Raw genomic sequence first — 27,429 nt, forward strand, 5'->3', positions numbered from 1 at the left:
GAATGGAGCGAGGTGGAGGACAAATGAGTGGATGAGGGACTGGTGCAGTGGGTATGGATTCAAGTTTCTGGATCATTGGGACCTCTTTTGGGGAAGGAGCGACTTGTACAGAAAGGACGGGTTGCACTTGAACTCGAGGGGGACCAATATCCTGATGGGGAGATTTGCAAAGGCTACTGGGGAGACTTTAAACTAGTATGGTTGGGGGAAGGGACTCGAATTGGGAAAGCTAGCAGTCAGTGTGTAAGGCAGGAGGCAGAGAATGGTAGCACTCTGACCCAAAATGTAGGGGAGAGAGAAGAAAAAGAAAATAAACAGAGAATAAGAGATGGTGGGTTTCTTAAATGTGTATATTTTAATGCTAGGAGCATTGTAAGAAAGGTGGATGAACTTAGAGCCTGGATTGACACCTGGAAGTATGATGTTGTGGCGATCAGTGAAACATGGTTGCAGGAGGGCTGTGATTGGAAACTAAATATTCCAGGATTTCGTTGCTTCAGGTGTGATAGAATTGGAGGGGCAAGAGGTGGAGGTGTTGCATTGCTTATCAGGGAAGATATTACAGAATTGCTTTGGCAGGATAGATTAGAGGGCTCGTCTAGGGAGGCTATTTGGGTGGAACTGAGAAATGGGAAAGTGGTAGCAACACATATAGGGGTGTATTATAGACCGCCAAATGGGGAGCGAAAATTGGAAGAGCAAATATGTAAGGAGATTGCAGATATTAGTAGTAAGCACAAGGTAGTGGTTGTGGGAGATTTCAATTTTCCACACATAGACTGGGAAACACATTTTGTAAATGGGCTGGATGGGTTGGAGTTTGTAAAATGTGTGCAGGATAGTTTTTTGCAGCAATACATAGAAGTACCTACCAGAGAAGAGGCGGTGCTGGACCTCCTGTTACGAAATGAGACGGCTCAGGTGGCAGAGGTATGCGTTGGGGAACAGTTCGGGTCCAGTGATCACAATACCATTAGTTTCAATATAATTATGGAGAGGGTCAGAACTGGACCTAGGGTTGAGATTTTTGATCGGAGAAAGGCTAACTTTGAGGAGATGCGAAAGCATTTAAAAGGAGTAAAGTGGGACAGTTTGTTTTATGGGAAAGATGTGGAAGAGAAATGGGGGACATTTAAAGGTGAAATTTTAAGAGTACAGAATCTTTATGTCCCTGTTCGGTTGAAAGGAAATAGTAAAAATTGGAAAGAGCCATGGTTTTCATGGGAAATTGGACACTTGGTTCGGAAAAAGAGAGAGATCTACAATAATTATAGGCAACATGGAGTAAGTGAGGTGCTTGAGGAATGGAAAGAATGTAAAAAGAATCTTAAGAAAGAAATTAGAAAAGCTAAAAGAAGATATGAGGTTGCTTTGGCAAGTAAGGTGAAAGTAAATCCATAGGGTTTCTACAGCTATATTAATAGCAAAAGGATAACGAGGGATAAAGTTGGCCCATTAGAGAATCAGAGTGCACAGCTATCTGCAGAGCCAAAAGAGATGGGGGAGATATTGAACAATTTCTTTTCTTCGGTATTCACCAAGGAGAAGGATATTGAATTATGTGAGGTAAGGGAAACAAGTAGAGTAGCTATGGAAACTATGAGGATCAAAGAAGAGGAAGTACTGACACGTTTGAGAAATATAAAAGTTGATAAGTCTCCAGGTCCAGACAGGATATTCACTAGGACATTGAGGGAAGTTAGTGTAGAAATAGCAGGGGCTATGACAGAAATATTTCAAATGTCATTAGAAACGGGAATAGTGCCGGAGGATTGGCGTACTGTGCATGTTGTTCCATTGTTTAAAAAGGGTAAACCTAGCAATTATAGACCTGTTAATTTGACGTCAGTGGTGGGCAAATTAATGGAAAGGATACTTAGAGATAATATATATAAGCATCTGGATAAACAGGGTCTGATTAGGAACAGTCAACATGGATTTGTGCCTGGAAGGTCACGTTTGACTAATCTTCTTGAATTTTTTGAAGCGGTTACTCGGGAAATTGATGAGGGTAAAGCAGTGGATGTTGTATATATGGACTTCAGTAAGGCCTTTGACAAGGTTCCTCACGGAAGGTTGGTTAAGAAGGTTCAATGGTTGGGTATTAATGGTGAAGTAGCAAGATGGATTCAACAGTGGCTGAATGGGAGATGCCAGAGAGTAATGGTGGATGGTTGTTTGTCAGGTTGGAGGCCAGTGACTAGTGGGGTGCCACAGGGATTTGTGTTGGGTCCACTGTTGTTTGTCATGTACATCAATGATCTGGATGATGGTGTGGTAAATTGGATTAGTAAGTATGCAGATGATATTAAGATAGGTGGGGTTGTGGATAATGAAGTAGATTTTCAAAGTCTACAGAGAGATTTATGCCAGTTGGAAGAGTGGGCTGAAAGATGGCAGATGGAGTTTAATGCTGATAAGTGTGAGGTGCTACATCTTGGCAGGACAAATCAAAATAGGACGTACATGGTAAATGGTAGTGAATTGAAGAATGCAGGTGAACAGAGGGATGTGGGAATAACTGTGCACAGTTCCCTGAAAGTGGAATCTCATGTAGATAGGGTGGTAAAGAAAGCTTTTGGTGTGCTGGCCTTTATAAATCAGAGCATTGAGTATAGAAGTTGGGATGTAATGTTAAAATTGTACAAGGCATTGGTGAGGCCAATTCTGGAGTATGGTGTACAATTTTGGTCGCCTAATTATAGGAAGGATGTCAACAAAATAGAGAGAGTACAGAGGAGATTTACTAGAATGTTGCCTGGATTTTAGCAACTAAGTTACAGAGAAAGGTTGAACAAGTTAGGGCTTTATTCTTTAGAGCGCAGAGGTTAAGGGATGACTTGATAGAGGTCTTTAAAATGATGAGAGGGATAGACAGAGTTGACGTGGATAAGCTTTTCCCACTGAGAGTAGGGAAGATTCAAACAAGGGGACATGACTTGAGAATTAAGGGACAGAAGTTTAGGGGTAACATGAGGGGGAATTTCTTTACTCAGAGAGTGGTGGCTGTGTGGGATGAGCTTCCAGTGAAGGTGGTGGAGGCAGGGTTCATTTTTATCATTTAAAAATAAATTGGATAGTTATATGGACGGGAAAGGAATGGAGGGTTATGGTCTGAACGTAGGTGTATGGGACTAGGGGAGAATACGTGTTCTGCACAGACTAGAAGGGTCGAGATGCCTGTTACCGTGCTGTAATTGTTATATGGTTATGCTTAGCCTTTCTAGGCTGGTAGATCCTGTCCCGCAGAATCCTCTCCAGGAGCCTTTTCGCCATTGATGTTAGACAAACTAGCTTGTCGTTCCCTAGCCTGTCTTTGCAGCTCTTTTTTAATTAAAGGCACATGAGCTATCAATCAATCTTCTGGTTCTTGACCTGTGGATAAAGATGATGCAAATTTCTCCACCAGAGGTCCCTGCAATTGTTACCCTCACTTCCAACAATCTGCAAGGATACACTCAATCAGACCCCGGGAAATTATCTTACATACCTCAATGTAAATATCTTACATATGCCTCAACATACTTGGAACCTTTCAGCCCACCTCTGAGCATTGTCTGAGCACTTACTCCATGCACATGTGGACTATTGCATTTGCTGAGCTGTAATAGGAATTGAATGCTATACAATCAGTAGTGAATATTTCCACTTTATTGACTGAGTTATGACTAATCAGGTAATGGATTTCCTCCTGCCATTGGTCAAATACTGATTGATGTCAAGAGTAATCACTTTCGCACGTTGATCCATATTTGAACCAAATCTGTAACTAGGCTTAGAGCTAAGTGGTTCTGGCAAAACCAAAACTAGCATTGGTGAGCAGATTATTGTTTAGTTTTGCTTGATAGCTTTATGAATGGCACCTTCTGTCACTTTGTTGATTATTGAGACAAGTATAAATTAGCTGGATTAGATTTGTCTTGCTTTTTGTGACAAACATAGATAACTTTAAATGATATGTGGTTCTCATTGAAACATACAATTCTTAAGGGGATGATAAGTCCCCAGGATGTCTGGAACTGAGGTTCTCAGTCACAGTCTCAAGAACAAAGATTAAACGTTTTTTTATGCACAGGATAGTGAATCGTTAGAATTCTCTCAGTGAAAAGGCTCAGTCTCTGAGTATATTCAAGAAAGAAATTGTTAGATATGATGCAGAAAATTATACTGAAATCAAAGATCAGGCATAATATTGAATGATGGAAGAGACATAAATGAGCTACAATTGCTTCTCTCTTATTTCATAAGATTTTAACATACATACTTGAATTAGTTGGATATATGATTTATTTAATTATTGGATTTTACATTGCTATTCAAAGCTATGAGCTAATCAGTACTATTGATAACTCCCCCTGTAATATACTGGCAGGTTTATCCCCATGGCTAACTGTTACTGGTTTTCCAATAAATCTGAAACATTTATATCACATTCATCAATAATCAATATTACTGTCAACAGTTTCTTTGTGAAATGGCAGACTGAGTGTTGACAGTTGTGACTTATTGAGGTTAATCTTTCAGTTTTCATTTTCCTTTATGAAAAAAAATGAGTGCACTGATTATCATGATATACATATCTGCAAGTTACTCTTCACTGTTATATAAAGGTTTTGCATTTACTAATTGCAATTTCAAGATAAACAATTGCTGTTCCTTAAAAATAATTGAATGTATTTAGCATGCTTAGAGTCAACTAATCACTAAACAAACGGAAATGGTCTATTGAGACAAAATTCACAAGATAAAATAGGTATCTTGCACTTTGAAATGTTTCTATACTATCCTGTTTGCAAACTTGTTCATTGGAGTCAGAGAAGATTGCAGATGCTGGAATCTGGAGCAAAAAGCAACCAACAGGGGAAGCTCAGATTCTGATACAGTGTCACTACTTGAATCATTGATCATCCATTTGCTCCACAGATGCTGCTTGACCTGCTGAATTCCTCAGACAATTTGATTTTTGCACTATGTTCAAAGGTATTGATGATGGATTCCACATAGTTTTGTTTACATATAGTTTACATAATATGTGGGAAATATTTATCTACTTTTAACAAATATTTAAGAGATTGATAGTCAAATGGGTGTACTGGGGTTTAGAAGCATTTCCCACTGATGTTATTTAGGAAGCCTATTTTTTTTTCAAATATGTAATCCATAATCCTCAGCAGAGCACTATTCTGGGAAAGTAAGACAAAAATCACTATACAACCAATCGAAACAGCAAACTTTAGTAGCCTCATTAATCCACTTTCTAAGTTGTCATTTTATCTAGAACATTGCAGTCACATTATGTGTTTGAATCTACTTTCATTTCCAAGGACAATCAGTTTGGAAGAGTTTACTGAAAATCTTCAAAAGGATATGTGAATTTTATCTATTAAATATTACCTATTGGAGTACTGAATGCTTCTTCATGGAGATTAACTGAAGCCAGTCATTTTAAGGAAGAAGTGGGTAAATGTATGACAAGAATGATGAGAAAGGGCTAACTATTTTTGTTATTTTCTAATTATTTTAGCAAACCTTTTTCATCATGGCCAACATGAGTGATTTGCTTGTCGATGGTACTAATCTCAATTATTTTTTCTTCTGCTTTTAGTTTATTTTTATTTAAATACATTTCAAAATATATATTTTTTGAATAAAGGAAACATGACGGTACAGCTTAAAAACACTTCAAAATGTAACCAGTTTTTTGTGCAGTGTCCGTTTCCATTTATTCCTAAAGATTTCAAAGGTGCTTTGTTCATGCAAGTTATAGATCAGCTGAAAGAACAGCTGGAAAAGGATGAGATACTGTCGACAAGATGGAGTAGGTCACGATAGAGAACATATAGGCTTATATAAAGTCTAAGAATATCATAATCAATGCCTTTCTGGTTACATGATATATCAATGTTTCATATTTCAATATTTCGAGGAATAATACAGAAGGTGCAGGATCAGTTCATTCCTAGGAGGAAGAAAGATTCCAACGGGAGTAAGGGGCGACCGTGGATGACAAGGGACGTCAGGGACAGTATAAAAATAAAAGAGAAGAGGTACAACGTAGCAAAGATGAGCGGGAGGTAAGAGGAATGGGTAATATGTAAAGAGCAACAGAAGATAAGTAAAAAGACAATACCGAGAGAAAAGATAAGGTACGAAGGTAAGCTAGCGAAGAATATAAAGGAGGATAGTAAAAGCTTCTTTAGGTATGTGAAGAGGAAAAAATTAGTTAAGACCAAAGTTGGACCCTTGAACACCGAAAAAGGTGAATTTATCATGGGGAACAAGGACATGGCAGATGAGTTGAACAGGTACTTTGGATCTGTCTTCACTAAGGGGGACACAAACAATCTTCCTGATATAGTAGTGGATCTGGGGTGACGGAAATCCACATTAGGCAGGAAATGGTTTTGGGTAAACTGATGGGACTGAAGGCTGATAAATCCCCAGGGTCTGATGGTCTGCATCCCAGGATACTAAGGAAGTGACTCTAGAAATCGTGGATGCATTGGTGATAATTTTCCAATGTTCTATAGACTCAGGATCAGTTCCTGTGGATTGGAGTGTAGCTAATGTTATTCCACTTTTTAAGAAAGGCGGGAGAGAGAAAACAAGATATTATAGACCAGTTAGCCTGACATCGATTGTGGGGAAGATTTATAAAGGATGAAATAGCCGCACATTTAGATAGCAGTAACAGGATCGATCCGAGTCAGCATTGATTTGCGAAGGGGAAATCATGCTTGACTAATCTTCTGGAATTTTTTGAGGATGTAACTTGGAAAATGGACATGGGAGAGCCAGTGGATGTTGTGTCCCTGGACTTTCAGAAAGCATTTGATAAGGTCCCACATAGGAGATTAGTGGCCAAAATTATGGCACATGGTATTGGGGGTAGAGTGCTGACATGGATAGAAAATTAGTTGGCAGACAGGAAACAAAGAGTAGGGATTAACAGGCCCCTTTCAGAATGGCAGGCAGTGACTAGTGGTGTACCGCAAGGCTCATACTGGGACCGCAGCTATTTCGAATATACATCAATGATTAGGATGAAGGGATTAAAAGTAACTTTAGCAAATTTGCAGATAACACAAAGCTGGGTGGCGGTGTGAACTGTGAGGAGGATGCTATGAGAATGCAGGGTGACTTGGACAGGTTGGGGATGTGGGCAGATACATGGCAAATGAAGTTTAATGTGGATAAATGTGAGGTTATCCACTTTGGTATAAAAAACGGGAAGGCAGATTACTATCTAAATGGCGTCAAATTAGGAAAAGTGGAAGTACAATGCGATCTGCGGATCCTTTTTCATCAGTCTATGAAAGTAAGCATGCAGGTACAGCAGGCAGTGAAGAAAGCGAATGGCATGTTGGCCTTTATAACAAGATGAGTCGAGTATAGGAGCAAAGAGGTCCTTCTGCATTTGATCAGATCCCTAGTGGGACCACACCTGAAGTATTGTGTGCAGTTTTGGTCCCCTGATTTGAGGAAGGACATTCTTGCTATTGAGGGAGTGCAGCATAGGTTTACAAGGTTACTTCCCGGGCTGGTGGGACTGTCATATGCTGAGAGAATGGAGCAGCTGGGCTTGTACACTCTGCAGTTTAGAAGGATGAGAGGGGATCTTATATACGATTGTTAAGGGTTTGGACACGCTAGAGGCAGGAAACTTGTTCCCGATGTTGGGGGAGTCCAGAACCAGGGGCCACAGTTTAAGAATAAGGGGTAAGCCATTTAGTACGGAGACGAGGAACACAGAGAGTTGGGAGTCTGTGGGATTCTCTGCCTCAGAGGGCGGAGGAGGCCGGTTCTCTGGATACTTTCAAGAGAGAGCTAGATATGGCTCTTAAAGATAGCATAGTCAGGGAATATGGGGAGAAGGCAGGAACGGGGTACTGATTGAGGATGATCAGCCATGATCACATTGAATGGCGGTGCTGGCTTGAAGGGTCGAATGGCCTACTCCTGCACCTATTGTCTATCAGACAATGTTAAATAATTAATCCTGAAACAGGTCCCTAATTTTAACCATTAATGAAAATGAAATATCTTGTACCTTCCTTGTTGAGCTTGCACATTTTGAGTCTTTCTTCAGAAGTAAACTCTTTCAACATTTTTGCTTCTTCTACTGCACTTTTATACCACTGTCTGCTTCTTTTATAGTCAATTGCCTATAGATATAGATTTATTACAACAATAGTAACTTATTACAATAATAGATTATTGATATTTTTTTAATGATGAAGACACACATGCAAGACATGGATTCAGGAAACTACTCCCTTAGCAATTCCTTCATTCACTTATCCCTTCCCATCCAAACTACCCACCCCAGGTATTTTCCCCAGTAACCACAGGAGATGTAACACCTGTTGCTATACCCCCTCCCTCACCAACATCCAAAGACCCAAGTAATCCTTCCAGGTGAGACAGAGGTTCACGTGGACCTCCTCTAACCTCATCTACCGCATCCAGTTTTTTCCCGATGGGGCCTCCTATATATCGGTGAGGCCAAGTTTAGACTCGCCCTACCAGATCTCCCAGTTGCTAACCATTTTAACCCTTTCCCATCTCATAATTGCCTTTCAGTCCTGGGCCTCCTCCATAGCAAGAGTGAGGCCACACACAAACTGGAGGAATAGCGCCTCATAGTTTAGAACCCAATGAAATAAACACTGAAGGTCCCAATTTTAGGTAAACGCTAACAACCCCAACCCCCCATTTCTTTACCCTCTCCCTCTCCTGTGCCCCACCTAGACTCGCATATATTACTCCCCTCCCCTCCACCTACATTCCTTCCTCTGGCTGCCCAATTTTCAATTCTTCAATCCTTTCGTCTCGTGCATTTTTCTTCATTTGCCTATCAAGAAAAAAAAACTTTGCGTGGTTTCACCTATTCCCTGCTACACTTTGGCCTGCTCCTCATCTCGTCCAGATTCAAACCCCCCCCCTTACATTCAGTCTGAAAGGTCTAGACCCAAAACTTCACTTATTCATATTCTCCATGGATGCTGCTTGTGTTATTACAGCACTTGGTGTCTAGTTTTTTTTAATTACTTTTAAATGAGCTAACATTGTGGCAGGAGCATTTATCTGTTCTGTGTGGGATTGGTCATTTTGTTTAGCCTTTAACAGTACTGAACTGCTTTGGAAATTATTCTCTGCATCTTTCCTTTCAAATTTGCTCTCAGAATATTAACAATGCTTCACCAAGAGTGACTTTGGTTGGCAATGAGTGTATATGGATATTCCTAAGCACTAATGATGTTCAGGCTTTCTTTAGTTTCTTCTTTCTGATCTGATATTTTCATTTTCATATAAATGAACATGAAAGCGTTTGTTTATCCTGCGGGCATTGTTATTCACCATATATTGTTAAAGTTTTAACATTACACTTATGTTTCTAATTAATGTTTACTGAACTGCTTGCACATTTGCCTCAAATCTGTGTACAAAATAGCAAATTGGTAACTAAAAATAGTACCTTGACATTAAAGTATGCATTTTAACATGATTACAACAAATTCTAATAATCATTGCTTAAACTTTCTATATATTTGAGATGCATTCCCTTAAATCTGTAATGATTTTTAGCATGAAATAAAGCAACAGAAAATAATGGAAATACTCAGCTAATGTTCAACAGATGCTGCCTGACATTCCCAGCATTTCTAGAATTTTTTGTTTTATTTCAACTTTCCAACTTCCATTCTATACAATCTGAAGGAACTTACTTCAAAGTTTTAATTAGTGTAAATCCTGGATATTAAAATTAACACAACAGTACAACTGATATTTATATTTGGTAAGACAAATGTTCAAACAAACTAAGTATTTTGGGCTTCCACAATGTTAATTTATTTCAAAAATTAGCATACCAATTTGCCTCTTGTGTAATAAGGCTCAATGTATCCCATCAAAATCCATGACCTGGTATGTGGCTTTCCCAAGAATTCCGTATGATATTGTTCCACAAAGCCATCTTTGTCATAAATTACATACTCTCCAGTAAAACAATCTGGACAGAGGATGGAAGGCCAACTAAAGAAGTAAAATCAATTATTTAACATTATCAAATTACTCAAGTTCCATTACATGCTAATGTGGTATATAGAATAAAATGCCTGAAGACCAAAAACATTTGCTGAATATTTTCATTAATGGATCAATGGTCATAGGCATAGGCATCAGCATGGAAATATAAGCATGGAAATAACCCGAAACCTTATAGGCACAAATTGTTGTTACTCGTAAGAATTCCAACATAACTCATTGATTAATGATAATTGCAATACAAATGTTTACCTTATTTAATAAATATTTTATTTTTTTACATATAGTTAAACCACGTACCACTGTACTACTCCTCTTCCTTTACATAATGAAATTTGTTCCTCCATGTATAAATAGCCTACCATCTGAAAAGGAGAAATTACCACCGTCCCACCACATCCCCTGATTCCGTATGTACATCACTTTTTAATGGGATTTTCTTCTCTGCAAAAGTGAATTGTTTTAAAGAGATAGTTAGATTTAGCTCTTAGGTCTAAGGGAATCAAGTGATATGGGGAGAGAGCCGGAACGGGGTCCTGATTTTGGATGATCAGCCATGATCATATTGAATGGCGGTGCTCGCTTGAAGGGCCGAATGGCCCACTCCTGCACCTATTTTCTATGTTTCTATGTATCTCCATTTTTAAACACAGATCAGTTCTTTCAAAGAAAACTAATTATAAGTTGATCAAGTAGAGTTTCGGAGCCACTGTGCCACCTTTTAATGTTAGCCCCTCTCCCCTTAAACTTATGCCCTGTCATATTAGATGTTTCCATACTGGGAAAAAAGGTTCTGATTGTCTATCCTATCTATGCATCACATTATTTTCTACACTTTGATCAAGTCTCCCCTTGACCTCCAGCAATCCAGAAAAAATAGTCTGTCTAACCAATCTGTCTGGCGCTAATACCTCCTAAACTAGGCATCATTCTGGTAAACCTGCAACCAGAACTATTTGCAATACTTCTATGTGGCCAAACAAAAGACCTAGAAAGTTGCATTATGACCTCTGATCAATGAAGGCAAGCACACCATATGCTTTCTATACTTTACTACTCTATCTACTTGTGTTGCGACATCAAGGAGTTATGGCCCTGGATCCGATTACCTCTCCGTATATCAATGCTGTTCAGGTCTCCCATTAATTGTATATTTTCTCCCTACATTCAACCTCACAATCTGACACTTACTCTGTTAATATTGGCTAAATTAAAGACACCATAAAATGGAGGATTCCTGCACTTGTCAGAATTGCTTAACCCTTGTCAGCTGAACATTACAGGCTTTGATTGGCGCCAGCCAGTCTAGGCTCAGACTAATATGCAGGATGGTAAGGGGTCCAGGTGTTCTCCCTGTTTCTCTTAAATTGATAACATGTACAGCGGTTTTGCTAACTAACCTTAAATGCATAATTTCTATTGGATCGCTGCAAAAGCATCGTAAATAGTATACATCATGTTGCAAGACGGTCATCCTGTTAATTGATGATTGGTCGAATTGTTGAGTCTTGGAGAAATTGTTTGAATCTCAGGGCACATGTTTCAATGTTTGTTCTTGTTAGCTTCCATCGAGAGCTTTCTTTCTTATATAACGTATAAGCTGCTGTATTATTAGGATAGGGAAATGTCTGTTATGTATGGGATTATGGGGTTAATCGATATCTGTTATTGGATTATTAAGAGACCATCCCTATATGGTTCGGCCCCTCGAGGTCCCGGGACATATAAAAGTTCACTACCACGAGGTCCAGCGTCAATCTTCTGGGAGAGCGCTTCGGATTGCGTGACTTTCTGGAGTGTCTCTGTTCGAGCGAGGCCTCGAGGGCTTGATCAGGCAGATACGAGGATCAAACCCACGGTGGGATAGGTATAGTAGTTGAACTGTAATTGCGCTTTTGTTAAAAGTTGTTTGTGCTTGATTCACTGTTTTTACTGAAACTGGGGGGAAGCTTAGAAATGGGCAAATTACATTAGGGGCTCATCCAAGATCTCAAAAGACCCCCAAACACAAGTTTGCGATCAAGGGTGTTGAGCTGTTTCGATCGTGAGTGCAGAAATTGGGCCCATGGTGTGGTTTTCGCATTGATTTTCGGCACTTTGTTACTCTGAGTGGATCGATCAATCGCAGGCTTGGGAAAGGGTCTAATCGAGTTCATTGGAACAGAGTCTAGCAAGGACGGAGGGGTGATTAACACTCCTTTGGGTTAGGAGCCCATAAAACCAGGGTGGGGTTAGAGGCTCTGCTGGGGTTGGGTTAGATTTCCTTTCCTGGGTTAGAGGCCCAAAAATGTGGTCATAGTTGGGAGACTGCAGCTGATTTAACGAGAGCCAAAAGCGCTTCATTGGGTGAGGAGTGGCCCAGGGTTAGACTTGGTATCCAATTGGTGGGGTATTAAAACACAGGTCTGGCCTTCGATCTGATCTTTGCCGGGAGCGCGAATTGAAAAGGTGCACTCTGAAAATTGGCATCGATAACTCACAGCGCAAAGCGGCTAGGCGCTGAATCCTCAGTGCCCAGCAGAAGGGAGTGTCTGTGTGAAGGTATCTGAGTCTCTCCCTGAAGTGACGGATGAAGAACCTTGTAGAAGTATTGGGCTTGGACGGACAGAGTATAGATTGGCCGGAATACTCCAGTCCGTTCAAGAATTCAACTGGCCAATTTTAGTTTGATTCGAGAACCCGCGTAGTAGAGCGATACACACTAAAATTAGGAATTCGAGTTTGAGTGTATATTTGCAAATACTGAATTTCATATTGAGGTTCTGCCAGTAAAGTGGAATTCAAATTCCTGTATATAGAACTTCGAAGTTGGTGCATGTCCGTGATTGATTCCGAATAGCGGCTGATCAACAGTGAAGAGTAACCGTCTGGTCGATTGTTGACTAGTACCTGATAGGGAAGAGTACCTGAGAGACGGGAACCCGTTTACTTGATGAAAATTATCCGAATAGTGAAGGATACTTCTAATTCTGTCAAACTTAGAAAAGGTGGGATAGAGGTCCCCCTATGGAAGTACAGTCTTAGCAGAGGGATAGTAACATTCAGGAGGAAAATAGTCAATTAAGGAGTAGTACCCCTCAGCAAAGAGTAAACTAGGAAGGGGGAAATCTTCAGTATCAGAGGGAGAGGTTCACTGCATGATAACAGCATGACGTGGTATCGAGATTGAGTGTTCGTGAACTGTGCGCTAGTGCTTTAAATCATTTTGTACATTGTAAAAATCTAGCTTTTTGTATTCGGATCCGGATTTTGTAAATATTCTGTTAAGATTTAGATCGTGTCAAGTCCGCGGACCGTCATTTGTGTTGCTGCTTGTGCGAGTGTTTACGAATTTAGAAACTTGAAGTAAGAGTGTGTTTGAGTTAAATATTTGTAATTATTGTAGAGCATGGTGTTGTAAGAAGCTGAATCGGGGTGGTTTGATCAGGGGTTGTACTCTTTCGATCACTGCGATCATCCTGCTGATCGATCGCGCCACAAGGGGGATTTCTTGGAGTGCGTGATTTGTAATGTGAATGTTTTTGATTTATGCAGGAGTGTGGTTAGGTATACTTAAGTGGACTAATCAGAAATAAGTTTACTTTTTTCAATTTGGTCACATGTCTAGAGTTCATTTGCATGTGTTCAGATTAAGATCGGGGTTAGGAGACAGCTTCGAGAACGTGTGTGAGTGTGATTGGTTGTTCATAGAGAAACATAGAAATTAGGTGCAGGAGTAGGCCATTCGAGCCTTGCTGCACCGCCGCCATTCATATGATCATGGCTGATCATCCAACTCAGTATCCCGTACCTGCAGCCTACCATACCCTCTGATACCCCGACAAGAAAAGGGCCACATCTAACTCCCAGGAGAAATATAGCCAATTGGCCTCGACTACCCTCCTGCGGCAGACACAGTTCCAGAGATTCACAAACTCTACTAGTGTAGACAACAAAGTTTCTAAAAATCGCGGCTTGTTTTTAAAAACTGTTCCCCCTTATCCTTATGTTGCTGTGACCCCTTGTCCAGGACTTCCCCAACATCGAGAACAATCTTCCTGCATCTAGCCTGTCCAACCCCTTAAGAATTTTGTAAGTTTCTATAAGATCACCTCTCAATCTTCTAAATTCTAGAGAATATAGACCAAGTCTATCCAGTCTTTCTTCATAAGACAGTCCTGACATCCCAGGAATCAGTCTGGTGAGCCGTCTCTGCACTCCCTGTATGGCAATAATGTCCTTCCTCAGATTTGGGACCAAAATGTACGCAATACTCCAGGGTGTGGGTCAAGGTCTCAAACAAGACCTACTGTACCAGGTGCTGTAGAACCTCCCTGCTACTATACTAAAATCCTTTTGCTATGAAAGCAACATACCATTCGCTTTCTTCGGCTGCCTGATTGCACCTGCATGCCTACTTTCAATGACTGGTGTACCATGACACCCAGTCTCGCTGCATCTCCCCCTTTTCCTAGTCGGCCACCATTTAGATAATAGTCTGCTTTCCTGGTTTTCGGCCACCAAAATGGATAACCTCACATTTATCCACATTATACTGCATCTGCCAAACATTTGCCCACTCACCCAGCCTATCCAAGTCACCTTGCAGTCTCCTAGCATCCTCCTCACAGCTAACACTGCCCCCCAGCTTAGTGTCATCCAAATTGTTACTCAGATAAGGACTATTTTGGTAAACTTGGAGATATTGCCTTCAATTCCCTCATCCAGATCATTAATATATATTGTAAATAGCTGGGGTCCCAGCACTGAGCCCTTGCGGTACCCCACTAGTCACTGCCTGCCATTGTGAAAAGGACCCGTTTACTCCTACTCTTTTGCTTTCTGTTTGCCAGCCAGTTCTCTATCCACATCAATACTGAACCCCCAATGCCGTGTACTTTAAGTTTATATACTAATCTCTTATGTGGGACCTTGTCGAAAGCCTTCTGGAAGTCCAGATACACCACATCCACTGGTTCTCCCCTATCCACGCTACTAGTTACATCCTCGAAAAATTCTATAAGATTCGTCAGACAGGATTTACCTTTCGTAAATCCATGCTGACTTTGTCCAATGATATCACCACTTTCCAAATGTGCTGCTATCCCATCTTTAATAACTGACTCTAGCAGTTTCCCCACTACCAATGTTAGACTAACTGGTCTGTAATTCCCCATTTTCTCTCTCCCTCCCTTCTTAAAAAGTGGGGTTGCGTTTGCTCCCCGCCAATCTTCAGGAACTACTCCAGAATCTAAAGAGTTTTGAAAGATTATTACTAATGCATCCACTATTTCTGGAGCTACTTCCTTAAGTACTCTGGGATGCAGCCTATCTGGCCCTGGGGATTTATCGGCCTTTAATCCATTCAATTTACCCAACACCACTTCCCGGCTAACCTGGATTTCACTCAATTCCTCCAACTCCTTTGACCCGCGGTCCCCTGCTATTTCCGGCAAATTATTTATGTCTTCCTTAGTGAAGACAGAACCAAAGTAGTTATTCAATTGATCCGCCATATCCTTGTTCCCCACGATCAACTCACCTGTTTCTAACTGCAAGGGACCTACATTTGTTTTAACTAATCTCTTTCTTTTCACATATCTATAAAAACTTTTGCAGTCAGTTTTTATGTTCCCTGCCAGTTTTCTTTCATAATCTATTTTTCCTTTCCTAATTAAGCCTTTGTCCTCCTCTGCTGGTCTTTGAATTTCTCCCAGTCCTCCGGTACGCTGCTTTTTTTTCTGGCTAATTTGTACGCATCATCCTTCGCCTTGATGCTATCCCTGATTTCCCTTGTTATCCATGGATGTCTGTACCTTCCCTGGATTTTTCTTTTGCCTTTTCCTAAGTTGACTTTGGAAAATGTAATTTCGAATTCGAATTGCTAAAGAGAAATTGTTAAGAGGTGGGGTAGAATTGCTTCCTAGAATGACGGGAATGAGAAACTATGCAAATAAATATATGACCGCTGACTCGCAAAGTCCTCTGCAAGAAATATGCAGTGAATTTCCACAAAAAGGAATTAATTGAATTCTAAATTATTCTGAGGAACAGAAAGCAAATAGAGCGGAGGAAAGAATGGCAAGTTGAAAGGAAGCAACTCTAAAACGGGGGATAGTATTAGAAGATACTGAAGCATTTGAACCTAAGGTAGCCTAAGGGAAGAGCCTGACAGTATTAAAGATAAAGGGAGAAGAAAATCTTTTACAGAAAGACTATCATCCATAAGTCTTAAGCGCACTGGTTACGAGGGGGATGACGATGATTATTTAGAAGACTGGGAGAGTGTTCAAACTATAAATTCAGGTCCACCACCTTATTGGACCCACACCATCCTGGAAGGCACACTCATCTCCTGCTACCTTCAGGTAGAAGGTACAGGAGCCTGATGCACAAATGCAACAACCCGGTTCAGGAATAGCTAAGGAGGGGAAAACTCACCAGGCTATTGGGCTCAGACAAAACTTTTACCATTGAGGCTATATTTATTGCAGGAATATTTATATCATGGTATATGTGGTCTATTTTGTAGTAAATGCCTACTATTTTCTGTGTGCTTAAGCAAAGCAAGAATTTAATTGTCCTATACAGGGACACATGACAATAAACTCACTTGAACTTGAACTTGAACATTCACCTTACAATCCCAATACCTCAAATGCACATCGCAGAGTTCGTAATAGGAGTAGACAATCAAACGAGCAGTTAAGGAAGGAAGGAAATCCTTTAGAAAGTACCGCGAACCCCCCTGGTGAAGGGGAAGATACATCTGGGTGTGAGACCATAATTGAAGAGGCCGAGGTAGATCCTGAAGCTAAACAAACAACCCTTAGACAGTCCCCTGTAAGGGAAATGCTTAATCCTTCTTTTGATCCAGCCAATACAGTGAATGGAAATAATTCCCGTACAATTAAAGTCTATTACCCATGGAAGCGTAACGAGACGATGGCTATTTTATCCTTCGCTTTGATGCTATCCCTGATTTCCCTTGTTATCCACGGATGTACTACCTTCCCTGATTTATTCTTTTGCCAAACTGGGATGAACAATTTTTGTAGTTCATCCATGCAGTCTTTAAATGTCTTCCATTGCATATCCACCGTCAACCCTTTTAGAACTAATTGCCAGTCAATCTTGGCCAGTTCACGTCTCATACCCTCAAAGTTACCTTTCTTTAAGTTCAGAACCATTGTTTCTGAATTAACAATGTCACTCTCCATCCTAATGAAGAACTCAACCATATTATGGTCACTCTTGCCCAAGGGGGCACGTACAACAAGATTGCTAACTAACCCTTCCTCATTACTCAATACTCAGTCTAAAATAGCCTGCTCTCTCGTTGGTTCCTCTACATGTTGATTTAGATAACTATCCCGCATACATTCCAAGAAATCCTCTTCCTCAGCACCCCTGCCAATTTGATTCACCGAATCTATATGTAGATTGAAGTCACCCATTATAACTGTTTTGACTTTGTCGCACGGATTTCTAATTTTCTGTTTGATACCATCTCCAACTTCACTACTACTGTTAGGTGGCCTGTACACAACACCCACCAGCGTTTTCTGCCCCTTAGTGTTTCGCAGCTCTACCCATACCGCTCTACACATCCTCCAAACTAATGTCCTTCCTTTCCATTGCATTAATTTCCTCTCTAATCAGTAACGCTACCCCACCTCATTTTCCTTTCTCTCTATCCCTCCTGAATATTGAGTATCCCTGGATGTTCAGCTCCCAGCCTTGGTCACCCTGGAGCCATGTCTCCGTGATCCCAACTATATCATAGTCATTAATAGCTATCTGCACATTCAACTCATCCACCTTATTACGAATGATCCTTGCATTGAGACACAAAGCCTTCAGGATTCAAGATTCAATTTAATTGTCATTTGGACCCCTTGAGGTCCAAACGAAATGCCGTTTCTGCAGCCATACATTACAAACAAATAGACCCAGAGACTCACAACATAATTTACATACAACATCCATCACAAATCGCTGTGATGGAAGGTAAAAAAAAACTTATCGATTCTCCACTGCACTCTCTCTCCCCCCCCCCCCCCCCCCCCCCCCCCCCGATTGTCAAGTCAAAAGTCAAAGCCCCTGGCTGGCGATGGCGATTGTCCCGCGTCCATTTCATTCCTGAAAAGCGGTCTCCCTCCAGGGACCCGCGGGCTCCCGGTGCCGCCGTCCGCCAGACCCGCAGTTGCAGCCTCCGAATCGCCGGAGGTCGGGCCGCAGCAGCAGCAGCGCTCCACCACCGCTCCACCCGCTCTGGACTCGGCAAGCTCCGCGACGGTGAGGTGAGTCGTCGGCACCAGAGACCCCGGTCTTCTCCTGTTGGAGGCCGCTCCTCGTTGCAGCCCCAACGACAGCGGAGACCCGACAAGAAAAGGTTGGGTCTCCCGTGCAGGGAGAGATTTAAAAGTTACCCCACTGCACCCCCACCCCCCCACACACACACCCCAACAAAAAATAACAAAAACTACATAGAAACATAGACAAAAAATTATAAAAACGCGGCTTGTTTTTACAACACTCTTACCCCTTATACAATTATGTTGAAAAGTGGCCCTTTTTGATTTTTGCCTGGGTTTTGTCTGCCTGCCACTTTCACTTTTCACCTTGCTACCTATTACTTCTACCCTCATTTTACACCCCTCAGTCTCTACGCTCAACAAATCAATTCTGTTGTAGAACCAGTTCATGTCCTAGTGCCAAATACTGCCCATATCCTAGCCCAAATACCAGGTGAAGCCAAAGTCTTTTCGCTAGTCTACTTCCAACATGCATTCATTTCTCTTCCTCTTCATGAAGACAGCCAACAATTGTTTGCCTTCACCTATAAGGGGCAACAATATACCTGGACCAGGTTGCCTCAAGGATTTGTCAACTCACCTACTTTATTTTCCAGGTGTCTGCAGGATCAGCTGAGTACTTTAAAGTTTAAAATTAATTCAACATTAGTGCAGTATGTTGATGACTTATTGGCGGCTAGTAATGATAAATCCAGTAATCGGGAAGACACTGCATAATTACTAAATCATCTAGCCTATCTAGGATATGTGGTTTCCCCATCAAAAGTACTGGTAGCTCAGGAGAAAGTAAAATTTCTAGGGATTATAATTTCGGCCACCGAAAGAAGTCTTGAGAAGAGCAGACTCGAACCTTTCTGCGAATTTCCAGTCTCAAAAGAAGCCAAACAATTCTGCCGTACTTTGACAAAAGGAAGCAACTGACAGAAAGGAGTTGTAAATGAGGAAAACGTGTTTTTCTTTCAGCTCTCTGGGATGGAATTTCTTACTTCTCTGGTATAAATATTTTCAAATTGTACTCAGAGAAGGACTTATTTTGTTCACCATTGTGTACAGCATATCTTAAATACCCTAAAACAAGCAATAGCTTAATTTTGACAAAATTGTCAGTTGCTTCCTTTTGTCAAAGTAGGGCAGAAATGAGGCAATGGCTGGGCATGGTTAATTATTGCAGACCCTGGATTCCAAATATAGCTTTAGAAACAAAGGAGCTAACACCCTATACCAGCAAGGAGGGTAAATTCAAAATCACAAAGGAGGCACAGGAAGCATTTAAGAACTTGAAAAGATATTTGATGCGAGCCCCGTCATAGGGAAGCCCATTATACGATCGTCCTTTCCAGCTGTATTGTACAATTCTATCCAATTGTGCCACTTTGGTATCAACGTAAAAGCATGGTGATAGACATAGACCAGTTGTATTTTATTCCTCCAAATTAGATCCAGTAGCTAGGGGACATCCTCTTTTATTTTATTACAGAATGCATTTCATTGTCTCTGTACTGTACACTGACAATGACAATTAAAATTGAATCTGAATCTGAATCTTTGCACTCTAATCTTAAATGCTATCTACAATAGTTTACAATCGGCTACTAATTTGACACTCCAGCAGGAAATTGTAGTGTACAGTTGACATTCGGTATCGGCATTGTTGGGGCAGCTCCAAACCCAGCATTTGACAATGGCCCACCAAAATAAGTATGAGATCTATCTGTTGAACAATCTGAAATTGCAGTTTAAACACTGTACATTAATTAACCCAGCCTCTTTTCTTATTCACCCCCAGAAGAGCGAGCAGAAGCAGGACACAACTGTTTATTTGTTATGGAGGAGGAAACATCAGTGAGAGAGGACTTGAGGGATGTACCCATGGAAGACCCTGACATCACATTATATGTGGGTGGCAGTGCATCCATTGGACTGCGGGGAGAGAGGTTGTCTGGGTATGCAATTATTAATCAAAAGACGGAGATTGTAGAAGCAGCTGCTTTTGAATTGCCCTATCAGCATGACAAGCTGAATTAATCACTTTAATTAGGGCTTGTACTATTGGGGAAGATCTAAAAGTAAACATTTACACTGATTCTTGGTATTCATTTGTGGTGGTGCATGATTTTGGACAATTATGGAAAAATAGGGGATTTCTAACCTGCAGAAACCCAAATATCACACTAACAATTGGTGACAATTTATTGAAGACCTTAATGCTACCCAGACAAATTTCTGTAATAAAATGTAGTGCCCTTACTAAAGGACAGACCCCAGTAGACATTGGAAATTGTAATGCCGATTTAGTTGCTAAAGGAGTATCATGGGAAAGTAAGGTGGTGGTTCCCTAGAATGACGAGGCAGACTAAAAGTGTAACTAACAAGTTCCCCTTGGAGAAACTGATGCCGACCATCCAAGATATTGTTCGATTACAAGAAGAGGCTACTGAAGGAGATAAGGAGAGATGGAGACAACTGGGATGTGTACTGGATTGTATGACTGGGCTATGGGCCACTCCAGCAGGGCAAACTTGCATGATAGACTCGTTGGCCGTATGGGATATCGAGTGTATGCACTATGCAACCCATTGTGGTGCAAAAGCAATAGGGGACACTCTTTAGCTACTTGGTGGCATCCAAAATTACAATATTTTGCTCAAAAGGTAAGCAGTAATTGACTGGTGTGCCAGCAATACAATCCAGGGAAAGGAATAGGATGTGAAGGAGGGAATACAATCTTTTGCGCAAAAGGTAAGCAGCAATTGACTGGTCTGCCAGCAATACAATCCAGGGTAAGGAATAGGGTGTGAAGGAGGGAAAACACCATTGCCTATGGGTCCTTTTGAGGCATTGCAGATGGACTATATTGAATTAGAAAGATGCCACAAATACAAATACGTTCTTGTCATAGTTGATGTTTTCAGCCAGTGGATCGAGGCACACCCAACCCTTGACAATAAAGCGGCTACTGTTGTCAAGGTGCTAATGAGAGAAATTGTCCCTATATTCAGCATTCCCCTTCGACTTAGCTCAGATAACAGTCCACACTTTATTGGACAAATAAATAAAGAATTTCGTGAACAGCTGGGGAACAAGCAGCAATTACACTGTGCTTATCGACCACAGGCTGCCGGACTAGTAGAAAGGGCAAACCAGACCCTAAAAACCAAATTAGTCAATTTAAAGGCAGAAACTGGACTTGGATGGATTAAATTTCTCCCAGTACCCCTATTTCACATGAGAGTCACGCCTGCAGGAAAATCTAGATTAAGCCCAGCTGAAATTATTTACGGAAGACCCCTGAAAACCCCTTGGAACCAGAATGCAATGAAAAGATTTAATTTCCACCATATGACTGCAGAGATGACCGACTATATCTTAGCCTTGACAAGAGCCTTATGGGATTTACATTGTAGAGTGAGAGCAGCCTATGAGGATATGCTTTCATTAGTAACTCCCATTAAAGTAAAACCTGGAGACTATGTCTTAGTGAAGAATTTGTGTAAGGAAAGGATCGAACGTTCGTTGGGAAGGACCATACCAAGTTCTTTTAATGACTCCGACCGTAGTAAAGGTAGCAATGTTACAAAATTTTGAGATTTAAAAAATCAAGTCTGCAATTTATCCCATCAGATAAAGCATAACAATAAGTTTAATTTGACACCTAATTCACTTTCATATCTCAAGTAATAAAAAAGTTATGGCCATTTTCATACTCGGAAATTAGCATCTTGTACCCTATTGATTTTCTATGGACATAACAAAAAAGCTGTGATCATGGACAGTCAAAACCTTCTTAAAAATTAAGAGAACTGAATTAAATTTTCAGTTATCATAGATTGAACCATTCTGAAACAAATATAAAATAATCTTACTTGGATGACCTGAAATTAAAGCATATAATTAGTTAGTTACCCAATTGTAGCTAATTTCAAACTTCAATTACTAGATCTAAACATCTATCCATTTCTTAATAAATGATTAACATTTTTAAATAGCCTAAGTGTCCAAATAATATTCACAAATAATTCACAATAAAACATGATTTTAAATCTCAATTTATAGGTCAAATGGAAGGAATTTAGTGTTCAATTGCTGTAAATTAAAGTCTATTTTAAATCGGCTTTCTAGTGGGTTCCTGTGGAACGCGCTGGTTTAGAACGTTCACATTGCACTGGATTTGTGCCCTCAAATGCTCAGAAAAATACTGCGGGATATAAAGAGCCCAAAATGAGCTACTCACTATAGACAACTTTATATACAGGGTTCTTAAGAAGCCCCTTTTAATGTAAAAATAAGGTACATACCTTTAATTGTTTGCTTTATAAAACCCTGGGGCTGCGAGAGGTCGCGGGTTTAGAGAGTGATTTTTAAAACTGCTATAACTATTATACAAGGCCATAAAAACTAATAATACCTTTTGCGACGGGGTCTTTCAGCGATTTTCCGTTAATGATTTACTAGGCTGAACATTTTCGATTGCAACAGCTAGTAAAAATTGCGTTTTAAACCCGCCCCCTCCAAACAGCGCCAAAATCGCGCACACGGCCTGGGGGCAGATTCTCATCGATGATTCAGGTAGGTTTTGTAACATACCTAGTAAAGGTAGAAGGAAGAAATGCCTGGGTGCATTTTCATCATTATAAAAGTATTAGTGGAGTTATCAGTAGTTAACTTGTTTTCTCCAAGGTTTTCTTAGGAATTCTAATCAAGGACCAGTGGACTACCAAGATTGATGGATGGGAATTCACCCCCACGAAAACTCGGTCCCAGTACTGAGCCTTGGGTTAAGACTCATCAGAAGGAAATCATGGAGCTACACCCACGAAAACACGGGAAGCTCGAAGAAATTCTGAGAAGCTACATCAACATCTTCTTGTTAGAACATTGTTAAAGTATAGCAGTCATCATTGTATTCTGGAGTTGTCATTTACTATGAGGGTTATCTTCGACATCCAAACTGTCCAAACCTGGTCTTTGGTGGAATTTGCCATTGCCTTTGTCCCCCCCCCCCCCCCCCCCAATTGTCCCCCCCCCCCCCCCCCCCCCCCCGCGTTCCAGAGTCGCTGCCAGGCATTTAAGCACTTGATTATGTCTCCAGGTGTACCGTCCTTGGGAGAGGCTTACTTTACACCCAGTGAGGGTGTGCCTCAGTGTGGCTGGTGTTGAACACAGGGGGCATGATGGATCTTCACCCAGCCATTGGTTGAGATTTTTTGGGCTAGGAAGGACGTCATAGGTTGCCCGAATGAGGAAACTTATCCTGCTCGCCTCCATCTCCCACATGTCCTTCCAGCTGATCATTCTCTTTTCCACACTCTCCTATCTCATCCACTGGCCCTGTTTAGCTTGCGACACAGCCTTGGCATACGTACTCAACTCCTCCTGTCGGCGGACTTCGGCCGCAACCAACTTCCGGTGCTCCAGTGATGATGCCTTGTTCCAGCAAGGTCGCTTTCCGCCAAGCCCCAAGCCACTTCTTCCATGTTGGATTTTCCCTACAATGTCGCCTTGGTGGAGAGCAGATTTTGCCTGCGGTGTCGCATTCTTAGCCATCCATTTCTTTCCTGTTGCCAGGGTTGGAGCTCGGATGACAGTGTCCCTTGATTCTGCCAGGGTCATCTCTAGTCTGACTTTAGTGCACTTGAACTCCTCTGTGAGACTAGAGAGGGGCAGCTGGAGTACCCCCTGACCATACAGGCCTACGCTGCTCAGGCACCGAGGAACACCTAACCACTTTCTCACGAAAGAGCTGATTGTTCTTTCTATCTTCTCGACTCTTGTGAGGGTGATGTCACACATGGTTAGTGGCCACATAAGGCAAGGTAGTAACCCAAACTGCAGGCACCAGATTTTCAGCTTTCCAGGCAGCATGGATCGGTCGATGTTCGCCAGACCTTTGATGACTTCTTGTCTAAACTCGTTAGCCCGATCAGTGTCCTTCAGTTTAGAGTTATACCATCTTCCAAGACTTTTGATTGGCTTCTCTGACACAGTTGGAATAGGTTCTTGATCAATGAAGAACTTTTGATCTGTGAGTTTGCCTTTGATTATGGAAATGCTTCTTGATTTGAATGACTTGAATTTCATTCTGACCCTAGTGATGTTCTCTTGAAGCTTCCCTAAAAGGCGCCTGGTGCAAGGTGCTGTTGGTGTTATGATTGTCATGTCATCCATGTAGACCCTGATGGGTGGTGGACGGACTCCAGACTTCAGCCACTCGTCACCTACGCCACCTTATGATGATTTTCATAGCCATTGTAAAAATCAATGGGGAGATGGTACACCCCGCCATAATGCCAATCTCCATGCAGTGCCATGTGGTCGTGAAGTCAGGCATGGTGAAACAGCTGCAGAGATCTTGCGATAGTCTCTGGTATCCTGAAGAAATCAAAGGATGCCCAGAGGAAACTGAGGAACAGTTCTGAACACGTTGGCAAGGTCAAGGAAAATGACATACAGATCTCTCTTTTCTTTTCTTGCAGTCTGGATTTGGTGCAAAATCATGCTTGTAAGTTCGAGACATCCAGAGAACCCTGGGATGCCTGCTTTTTGGACTGTTGTATCCACAAGGTTATTTCTCTCTAAATAGCTGGTCATCCTCTGAGCTATGATGCTGAAGAAAATCTTACCCTCTACATTGAGGAGACTGATAGGGTGGAATTGACTGATATCTATGGATTCCTTCTCTTTCGGAATCAGGATTCCTTGTGCCCTGCGCCATGTTTTGGGTTTGACTCTCTTCTCCCAAGCCACTCTCGTTAGCCTCCACAGGAAGCAAAGAACATCAGGAGCACCCTTGTAGAGTCGATACGGAACCCCGTTTGGCCCTGAGGCTGAAGATGCTCTTGCCTGCTTTACTGTCTGTTCCACCTCCCTCCACTTTGGAGGACTAATGTCCATCTTAAGCTCTGGTTGTTCAATTGGTGGAATGTCCGATGGAATAGCTGTCTTCTGGTGTCTGAAAACGTACTAGCCAACACATTTATGTTTACGTACAAGTCATTTATAGAGATCACAAACAACAGAGGTTCCAGCACAAATCCTTGCCAAACTCCACTGGTCACCTACCTCCAGCCAAATATTGTCCTTCCACAACAATCATCTACCTTCTTCAGCAAAACAATTATGAATCTATATGATTAAATTAGTTAATCCCATGCATCTTAATCTTTTGGCTCAGCCTACCAAGGGGGACTATCAAATCCCTTACTAATGTTGTATACAATATTCCACATGTAGTCTCATCAATGCCCTTTATAACTGAGGATAACCTTGCCAGTTTTGTCTTTAATTTCCCTGGAAATTACTTGTACCTTTATACCACCCATTGGTCAATCATGCACTGAGGAACTCAAATCCCTCTGCGCCTCAGAACTCTGTAGTCTCCACCATTGAAGCAATATGTTCGTTTTTTATAACAAATCTAGAATTTAACTGATTTTGCATGTTATATTCCATTTACAAAATCTTTGTCCACTTACTTAACCACTTATATCACTTTAGAGCTTCCTTATGCCCTATGCACAAGTTACTTCCCTACAAAGGTACACAGAAATGCTGGAGAAACTCAGCGGGTGTAGCAGCATCTATGGAGTGAAGAAGATAGGCAACATTTCAGGCCGAAACCCCAAGAAGGGTTTTGGCCTGAAATGTTGCCTATCTTCTTCGCTGCATAGATGCTGCTGCACCCGCAGAGTTTCTCCAGCATTTTTGTGTACCTTCGATTTTCCAGCATCTGCAGTTCCTTCGTAAATAAATTATTTCCCTACAATCATTTTGTCAGCAACAAATTTAGCAACGAGATTCAGTGTCTTCATATAAGTCAATTGTGTAACATAGCTAAGGCCTCAGCACAAATCGCTCCATCGCAGCTTGCCAGCCAGAAAAAGTTAATGTTTTAAGATTGCTCTTTAATAACTGTTAATATTTCCTTAATTACATATGTTAAGCTAACTGGCCTGTAGGGAACAGATGATCGAGAATTTGGGGGCTGAAGGACCTGTTTCAGTGCTGTAAGACTCTATCGCTTTTTTTCCTCCCGTAAAGTACAGTATCATTTTGAATAAATTACAGTTTGAAAAATTCCTCCTTACTCTAAGGGTAAGCCTCACCTCGGCCATCCAGACATCTTGGCTAAAACTAGAGTTCCCACAGGAAGTTGTGAGTAGACAAGTTTCAATCCACATTGGTGGAATACAGATTCCTCAGGGTAACTCTCTTCAGGCACAGAACAGCAGTTAAACCACGTATCATTGTTCATGTGACAGTACCAGGGTTTACTTGAATCCACAGATGCAGCATCCTCAATTGTCAAAAGCCTCCATTTCAAGCAATCTTCATTTTCACATTGAATCCACATCGTGTCTGCATAAAATCCATTATCAATGAGTTCCATTTTGTTTTGCAGTTTATTGTTCAGGGCCCTGAAAAACCTTAAAATCAAAAATGAAGAGGACAATAGTAAATATAAATTACTAATCCATTTAGAGTTGAATTTAGATAGAAAAAAAAGAAAGTAGGTATTTATTTTAAATATATTTTTGTCAAAATCACTTTCTAGAGCATAGTAACTTGTCCATGTCCATTGACCCGTCAGAAAGGTAAAAATGTGGATCAAAGCTTGAGGAAAAGATAGATACAAATTTATTACATCAAAATGAAATGATGAAGACATTTATAATAGAACATAAAGGAGGTATTATTGAGGGTGCAAGGGACTGCGAATGTGGAATCTGATGCAAAGAAAACTGCAGTCTCAATTTAACAGATCAAGCAGCATTGTCGTGACAAACAGTAGTTGATCTTTCAGGTTGAGAACCTGCATCAGAATTGAGAGTGTAGTAGGGAAATAGCCAATGCAAAAAAGTTGAGGGACAGAGAGGTGTGACAGATGTGTAGGTGGAATCAGGGAAGGAGATGATGGGCAAATGAAGTGAAGTGAGGAAGGGGGACAATAGAAATTACAGGATCCCCTTGCAGAGATATTTGTAATATTTGTATTTAATTAGACAAATTAGATTTTTAGACAATTAGACAAGATAGATTTTACAGAGCATCATAAAGGAGGAAGGAAAGTATAGAACCGGAAGGATTT

At 41.1% G+C, this 27,429-nt stretch overlaps 1 protein-coding gene across 1 annotated transcript in view; it reads right to left on the bottom strand.

The window, feature by feature from the left end:
* Positions 1 to 27,429, bottom strand: part of LOC129712134 (zinc finger CW-type PWWP domain protein 2-like) — a 75,660-nt gene that overhangs the window by 43,660 nt on the left and 4,571 nt on the right. The window contains exons 2-4 of the mRNA XM_055660352.1: positions 26,447 to 26,767; positions 9,873 to 10,035; positions 8,051 to 8,165 (exon numbers count right to left, since the gene is read on the bottom strand). Coding sequence (XP_055516327.1) covers positions 8,051 to 8,165; positions 9,873 to 10,035; positions 26,447 to 26,730 — 562 coding nt within the window. The 5' untranslated portion in view covers positions 26,731 to 26,767. The remainder of the gene's footprint in view (positions 1 to 8,050; positions 8,166 to 9,872; positions 10,036 to 26,446; positions 26,768 to 27,429) is intronic.

The sequence above is a fragment of the Leucoraja erinacea genome, chromosome 2 (genome assembly GCF_028641065.1).
Source record: "Leucoraja erinacea ecotype New England chromosome 2, Leri_hhj_1, whole genome shotgun sequence".
Lineage (NCBI taxonomy): Eukaryota > Metazoa > Chordata > Chondrichthyes > Rajiformes > Rajidae > Leucoraja > Leucoraja erinaceus.